This window comes from Dipodomys ordii, unplaced genomic scaffold, assembly GCF_000151885.1.
Source record: "Dipodomys ordii isolate 6190 unplaced genomic scaffold, Dord_2.0 Scaffold247, whole genome shotgun sequence".
In the NCBI taxonomy this organism is placed as follows: domain Eukaryota; kingdom Metazoa; phylum Chordata; class Mammalia; order Rodentia; family Heteromyidae; genus Dipodomys; species Dipodomys ordii.
Genome location: NW_012267463.1, coordinates 108,267 through 116,588, shown reverse-complemented (window position 1 = coordinate 116,588; position 8,322 = coordinate 108,267). Strand labels below are relative to the sequence as shown.

The 8,322-nt window shown below is 39.1% G+C and overlaps 1 protein-coding gene across 1 annotated transcript in view; it reads left to right on the top strand.

The window, feature by feature from the left end:
• Positions 1 to 7,889, top strand: part of Vps35 (VPS35 retromer complex component) — a 40,529-nt gene extending 32,640 nt beyond the window's left edge. The window contains exons 12-15 of the mRNA XM_013036068.1: positions 3,022 to 3,201; positions 5,305 to 5,544; positions 6,049 to 6,192; positions 6,956 to 7,889. Of these exons, the coding sequence (XP_012891522.1) occupies positions 3,022 to 3,201; positions 5,305 to 5,544; positions 6,049 to 6,192; positions 6,956 to 7,135 (744 nt within the window). The 3' untranslated portion in view covers positions 7,136 to 7,889. The remainder of the gene's footprint in view (positions 1 to 3,021; positions 3,202 to 5,304; positions 5,545 to 6,048; positions 6,193 to 6,955) is intronic.
• The last annotated feature ends 433 nt before the right edge of the window (positions 7,890 to 8,322 follow it).

Below are 8,322 nucleotides of genomic sequence, written 5' to 3'. Positions count from 1 at the left end.
AAAAAGAAAAAAGCCAGAAGTGGTGCTGTGGCTCAAGTGGTAGAATGCTAGCCTTGAGCTGAAGAGCTGAGGGACAGCGCCTAGGCCCAGAGTTCAGGCCCCATGACCGGACCCAAAAAAAAAAAAAAACAAACCAAAACTAAAAAGGTTTTGTATACAAGGGTGCAGTCAATAATAAATATCACCTAATAAGTGGGAGAAAATACTTGTAAATCATATGTCTGAGAAGGGGTTAATATCCAAAGTAGTTAAGGAACTCAATAGCAAGAAAACAAGTAATTTGACTTAAAAATGGCCCCAAAAAACCTGAGTAGGAATTTTTCCAAAGAAGATAGATAGGCAAACTGCTGACATGTATATAAGGTATTCAGTATTACTAATCATCAGTATTCACATGTTCACATGAATTAAAATGGCCATGTAAGCTTGAGTGTTCATCAGTAGAAAAGTAATGAATTTATGGTGTGTATACATAATATGTGCACAATGAAATATTCCACCCTAAAAGTGAGAGAAATCCCACTGTCTGTGACAATATAGATGAATGTAGAGAACACTATAATATGTAAAATTGGCCAGATACTCTCAAAACCATCCGCCGGTGGCTCACACCTGTAATCCTAGCTACTAAAGAGACTGAGATCTGAGGATTACAGTTCAAAGCCAGCCTGGGCAGGAAAGCCTATGAGACTCTTATCTCCAATTAACCACCAGAAAACTGGAAGTGACACTGTGGCTCAAGTGGTAGAGCACTCATCTTGAGTTGAAGAGCTCAGGGCAGTGCCCAGATCCAGAGTTCAAACCCCACGACTAACAACAAAAAAAAGCTCATTTGCATGTTGAATCTAAAAGTATCAAATTTGTAGAAGAGAGTAGATGGGTGGTTGCCAGGGAGTATAAACTTTCAGTAGTAAGATGAGAAAATTGAGCAAAATAAAAGAAAAAAGTCATGACAAAACAGCAGCTAAAACTGTGTGCCACACATTGAACCAAGAGCCATATTACTTGGATTGTTGCGTTTAATTCTTAAATCTATGATCATTATCAACTTTTAAAAATAAAGAGAACTGATTGTTTTACAGAGAGAAATTTGGGTGGTTGAACATAGTAAAATGTTTAATTTTACTAGTAATTACAATAAATCTTCAGGTTGATATCAGCAAAAGCAGTGGTATCGTGCCAATTCATCCTTAAGTGTTAGAAATGTGGTTTGTACATTCCTGGCAAAATATAGCTATATTGTTTTTTTGGTTGTTTTTTTTAGGAAGCCCAATTATTCCGCTGTTCTTTTTTTTTTTAATCTTTTTACAATGTTTTATTGTACATGAAGAGGCTGCTAAGTAGGAAAATATCTTTAAGTGTACAAATACCCATGAAGGAAATATGCATAAACACAAATCAACTCCTCCTCCCAAGAAATCTACAAAGGCACCACAAACTGAAGATTCTATTTCCCTTAACTCTAACGGTCTGAAATCTATCCGTTGGCATTACAAAACAGCCAAAAAGGAATGGATGACATGATTTCCAAAGGTTGCAAAATAGCATAAGAATCTCTTGAATCCTAACTTGATCACACAGAGCTGCTTCTAAAATTCTAGGGATTGACTTATGGATAGTTTTTTCTTCAAACAAACCAATACACAAGCACTACTGTCATAGGACCTAGGATTAGGAGCACATGGGAAAGAGAACTAAAAAAAAATCTAACTTATTTTAAATTGTTTACTATAGAGACAAAATAAACAAAAACTCCAAATAGAAATTAAGAAGTAAAGTAAAAAGCTGAAAATATAATACAAGCCTTTATATTATAGTACATATAATTACATAATTTATTAAAATTAATATAATCAGGGTTGTTTTTTGTTTTGTTTTGTTTTGTTTTTGTCAGTCGTGGGGCCTGAATTCTGGGCCTGGGCGCTGTCCCTCAGCTCTTCAGCTCAAGGCTAGCACTCTACCACTTGAGCCATAGCCCCTTATGTGATGCTGAGGAATCGAACCCAGGGCCTCAGGCATGCAAGGCAAGCGCTCTACCACTGAGCCACCTTCGCAGCCCCTTTTTTTTAATTAATAAGTTTTTTTTTATTGTGAAAATCCACTTCCCGTTTTCTAGTGGTTTATTGGAGATAAGAGTCTCACAGGCTTTCCTGCTGGGGCTGGTTTTGAACCGTGATCCTCAAATCTCAGACTCCTGAGTAGCTAGGATTATAGGCAGGAGCCATCAACACCTGGCTCTAGTTAGCTTTTTTAAAGTATAAAACAAAATCATACACAAAGATCTTGGTCAAGCCAGGCACCAGTGGCTTATGCCTATAATCCTAGCTACTCAGGAGGCTGAGATCTGAGGATTGCAGTTTGAAGCCAATCTATGCAGAAAATTCCTCTGAGACTTGTATCTCCAATTAACTTCTAAAAAACTGGAAGTGGTATTGTGGCTCAAAATGGTAGAGAAGCAATCTTGAGCAAAAGAGCTGAAAGACAGCACCCAAGCCTTGAGTTCAAGCCCCACAGCGCTCTCTCTCTCTCTCTCTCTCTCTCTCTCTCTCTCTCTCTCTCACTCACTCTCTCATTCTCTCACTCACACACACACACACACACACAAAGATCTTGACTACATTTATATATAAGGGAAGCAGAAAGGAAGACATCAATATCACAGTGTTACCAGTGATTATTGTTAGTGGCAGATTCAGGGGTGATTTAATTTTAAAAAATTTTTTGTATATTTTGCTATTTTTCTCCAAAAATTAGGGGTGTGTTGTTTTCTTATCAGGAAAAACAATCGAATATATATAAATTGCAAAGGCAGCAGCCAGCCTCAAATGGGTTTTGAGAAGACATTCTACTGATGTACTTGTGTGCACCATAAATGAGACAGAAAAGGAAAATAACAGGAAAACTGTGAGCTCAACTTCACTGCTTTTGCTGTTTGGTTCTATTAGAATTTTAAGTAAAATGAATATTCTTGAGCAAGTTAATCTTGAACTTAAGGTAATCTAAAATATTTTTTTCTTATAGGATGACAAATGGGAAAAGAAATGCCAGAAGATCTTTTCATTTGCTCACCAGACTATCAGTGCTTTAATTAAAGCAGAGCTGGCAGAATTACCTCTAAGACTTTTTCTTCAAGGAGCACTAGCTGCTGGAGAAATTGGTTTTGAAAATCATGAAACAGTAGCATATGAATTTATGTCACAGGTGAGGATCTGCTCTCCTTTCCAAGAGTCCCTTGTTTATAGTTGCTATGGTAATATATATGGTTTTAATCTTTTACTTCCTGATGGGATAACTATTGATTTCTCACCATCTTAGGACCTCTTCATATTATCCTTCTATTTCTTGCACTAATCTGCAGAGCTTCTGCATGGCAAAGGACGTAGCTAGCAAGGTAAATAGCCTATAGATTGGGAGAAGATCTTCACCAGCTATACAACAGACCGGGGCCTTATATCTAAAATATACTTAGAGCTCAAAAAGATAACTGACCCCACCCCCCCTAAGTCGGGCACCGGTGGCGCATGCCTATAATCCTAATCAGGAGGCTGAGGTCTGAGGATGGCAGTTCAAAGCCAGCCTTGGCAGGAAAGTCCATAAGACTCTTAGCTTCAATAAACCTCCAGATGGGCTGGGAAGGTGGCTCAGTGGTAGCGCGCTTGCCTTGCATTCGTGAAGCCTTGGGTTCGATTCCTCAGCACCACCTAAGCAGAAGAAAGCCATTAGTGGTGCTGTGGCTCAAGTGGTTGAGTGCTATCCTTGAGCTGAAGAGCTGAAAGAGAGCACCCAGGCCCAGAGTTCAAGCCCCAGGACTGACAAAAAATAAAAATAAACCACCAGAAAACCTGAAGTGGCGCTGTAGTTCAAGTGGTAGAGGGCTAGCCTTGAGCTGAAGAGCTGAGAGATACAGCCCAGGCCAAGTTCAAGCCTCATGACCAACAACAACAACAAAAAAGTACCCTTTCCCCTCCAAAACAAATCCTCAAAGAAACAACCACCACATTAATAAGAGACTTCTCTGAAGAGGATATAAAAATGGCCAATATACACATGAAGAAATTTGCAATATCTCTGGCCATAAAAAAAATGCAAATCAGGGGCTGGGGGTTTAGCCAGCGTGCACAAGGCCCTGGGTTCGGTCCTCAGCTCTGGAAAAAAAAAAAAAGGAGAAATGCAAATCAAAACGACATTGAGATTCTACTTCGTCCCAGTTAGAATGGCCATTTTCAAGAAAACAGATGTGGGGCTGGGAAGGTGGCTCAGAGGTAGAGTGCTTGCCTTGCATGCCTGAGGCCCTGGGTTCGATTCTTCAGCACCACATAAGCAAAAAGAAAAAAGCTGGAAGTGGGGCTGTGGCTCAAGTGGTAGAGTGCTAGCCTTGAGCTGAAGAGCTGAGGGACAGCGCCCAGGCCCAGAGTTCAGGCCCCACGACCGGACCCCCCCCCCCAAAAAAAAAAAAAAAGAAAACAACAGATACTGGTGGGAATGTGGCCAAAAGGGAACGCTACTACACTGTTGATGGGAATGTAAGCTGCTTGAGCCAGTCTGGAAAGCTGTATGGAATTTTCTCAAAAGACTAAACAGAGCTACCTGTGACCCAACACTCCCACTCCTAGACATTTACTCAGATGATCACAAACAAGGCTACACTAAAGCTACTAGCACAACCATGTTCATTGTAGCATTATTTGCCACAGCTAAGATATGGAATCAACCCAGATGCCCCTCATAGAGAATGGATGTGGTATATAAGCACAGTGGAATTCAGTGCTTCCGTCAGAAAGAATGACATCGCTCCTTTTGTAAGGAGAGGGAAAAACTTGGGAAAAATCATTTAAGTAAAGTTAGTCAGCTCCAAAGAAACATAGGCTCCATGGTTTCCCTCATTTGTAATAGTTAGTTTAGGATAGTGTAGCATAGGTTCACAGTAGTCCAGTAACTATGTACATATGACCATATAAAATAATGCTAATCGAAATGGTCTCCATGATATGGAAATGGGATTTTTGTTGTGGTGGTTTTGTGGGGGTTTTTCCCTCCTTTTTTTTTTTTTTTTTTTTAGTGTACTGTTTGCAGTTATTTCTTTTGTCTTTCTTTTTTTCTCTTCTGGTTTTTTCCCTGTGGTCACTGTTTTCTGATTTCATACTCTTTATCTTGGACACATAAATTGACATGTTGAAATCCTTTTGCACAACTATTTTGAGATCATAAAATTATTTTTTAAAAAAGAAAAAATAACCCTCACAAGAAAAAAAAGAATTTTGGAAAATGCTCGACTTGAAGAATCTTTTGCTTTGTTTTAACTAGGCATTTTCTGTGTATGAAGATGAAATCAGTGATTCAAAAGCACAGCTGGCTGCCATAACTTTGATCATTGGTACTTTTGAGAGGATGAAGTGCTTCAGTGAAGAGAATCATGAACCATTGAGGACTCAGTGTGCACTCGCTGCATCCAAACTTCTGAAAAAACCTGATCAGGGCCGAGCTGTGAGCACTTGTGCACATCTTTTCTGGTCTGGCAGAAACACAGATAAAAATGGGGAGGAGGTAAGGTCATTACCAATTGCAGAATTGTTTGCTGGGAAATCATGCTCTGGAGTGAAATATTTGAGGTACTTAGAAATTGGATGAAGTTATTTGCTTTGTTTTGTTAAAAGAAGTGACTAGAGAATAATGTGTGGAGCATCTTCCTGTGGTAAAGCTCCCATTTTGTAATCTCGAGCCAAAAAGGGCACATAATGCGCTCACTTGAAGTGATCAAGTGAAAGTTCTATGTTTGCTGAAAGGCAGCATATTTTTAGTGGAAGTTAGGAAGCATTATGGGAAAAATGGACCTACAAATATCCGAAGTCTGGCACAGAACTCTATGTCCTGAGCATGCTCAGTGGCAGACTTCTGAGATCTTAAGATGCTAAGGGTCAACTTTATCCTTTTGCTTTTTTAAAAGGAAGAATGCACAGTATCTTGGAAGCTGATGAAAAAGTCCTGTAGCATTGTGTTTTGTGAAAATGAGACATACATGGTTTATTAATCTCTTTCTTTTTATCTTAGCTTCATGGAGGCAAGAGGGTAATGGAATGCTTAAAGAAAGCTCTAAAAATAGCAAATCAGTGCATGGACCCCTCTCTACAAGTGCAGCTTTTTATAGAAATTCTGAATAGATACATCTATTTTTATGAAAAGGAAAATGATGCGGTAAGTGAATTAGGAAGTGTCATTAGTTAACATTTTCCCTTTCTGCCCTAGAAGATTTAATGTATACAAAAGTTTATTGCTGGGTAGCTTCATTTTGTCTTTGAAAGTCAGAGTTTGCATTTTACCTGCTGGCTTTTTTCATTCATAGTTTACAGTCCTTCTGTCGGCAGAGATGTATCTTGAATCAATTTTTTTTTTTTTTTTTTTTTGTTGGTCATTGGGTTTGATCTCTGGGCCTGGGTGCTGTCCCTCAGCTCTTCAGTTCAAGGCAAGTGTGTTGCCACTTGAGCCATAGTGCCACTTCAAGTTTTCTGGTGGTTAATAGGAGATAAGAGTCTCATCGACTTTCCTATCTAGTCTGGCTTTGAATCACAATCCTCATATCTCAGCCTCCTGAGTAGCTAAGCTTACAAGCGTGAGCCACTGACACCCGGCCCATTTTATTTTTCTTTTACTGATTCATAGTACTCTGCTTTTTTATTTTATTTTTTTGTGGTGCTTAGGACCAAACTCAGGGCCTAGTACTTGCTAGGCAAGTGCTCTTCTACTTAACTAAATCCTCAACCTTGCTTTTCTGCTTTCAAGGTGTTTTTATTTTGCATAATAAATAGCCAGGAGTTGTTGCTCAAAGTAGCATGTTCTCCTTTTTCCTTTTTCATAATTACTCAGATAGTTGGTGAGAGTCATATATATTCTTATAGTACATGGAATTACCTTTTCGGGATACAGGCTTGATCATGAAATTATACATGTTCTTTTATAGGTAACTATTCAGGTTTTGAACCAGCTTATCCAAAAGATTAGAGAAGATCTTCCAAATCTAGAGTCCAGTGAAGAAACCGAGCAGATTAACAAACATTTTCATAACACACTGGAACACTTGCGCTTGAGGCAGGAATCACGAGAATCTGAGGGGCCAATCTATGAAGGTCTCGTCCTTTAAACAGCTCATACTCCTTTCCACATACATCCAGTAAGGGTTTATTAACTAGGTCTCCCTTCTATAGATTGTGCCTTTCAGAAATGCTGAGGTAGGTTTCCCGTTTTTTACTTGTGATGTGTTTTACCCAGCACCTCCGGACACTCACCTTCAGGACCTTAATAAAGTCATTCACTTTGTATGTGTTCAAGTCTGTCTGATCTCCCCAAGTAGCATGACTGATCTGCTATAAAACTCCCATGATCTGTAAAAAACAAAATCCACTTAACTTGGTTATTAATGAAACTCTCCTTGCTTTTTGTTTTGTTTCAATGTTGATTGTGTATTTTCTTCATTACCAGGAAATACTAACCCTAAAAAGTATCTGTCTCTGTTCTTTAGTCCTCTTTGAGATTAATTTAGAGGAAAGGAATACTGTTTGTGAGATTGAGCTTGGGCTTTTCCCTAAACGCAAGATAAGGCCATGTGTAACATTTTCCCTAAAAATAGAATATAATGCATGTTTGAGAAGTTTAAACCACCATGGTCAAAAGCAGAAGCTATATTTTGCATATTTGGACTCAGCCATTCATTAAGAACTTTTGTTGTCCTCTAGACCTATTTATCAGAAATAATTTGGTTCTAAATAGTATAAAATAGAAAATTTTGTGGTCTATATAATTTATGTATAACCATTACTGTAAATTTAATGGGAAATGAATCAAAATTATGATTTTTTTTTGCACCCAGTGAAACAATAAAGTTGCTATTAACAATTTTGGACTTTTCTTTTCATACTGTCTTAACTGAGCTGGATGCCAGTGACTATTGCTTGTAATTACAGCTTCTCAGGAGGCTGACATCTGAGGATCATAGTTTGAAGCCAGCCTGGGCAGGAAAATTCATGATATTCCTATTTACCGTTACCCTCAAAAAGCCAGAAGTGGAGCTGTGGCTCAAGTGGTAGAACTCTTTAGCCTTAAGAAAAAAAGCTCAGGGGCTGGGAAGGTGGCTTAGTGGTAGAGCGCTTGCCTTGCATGCCTGAGGCCCTGGGTTCGATTCCTCAGCGCCACATAAGCAAAAAGAAAAAAAAGCTGGAAGTGGCGCTGTGGCTCAAGAGCTAGAGTGCTAGCCTTGAGCTGAAGAGCTGAGGGACAGCACCCAGGCCCAGAGTTCAGGCCCCACGACCAGACACCCCCCCCCAAAAAAAA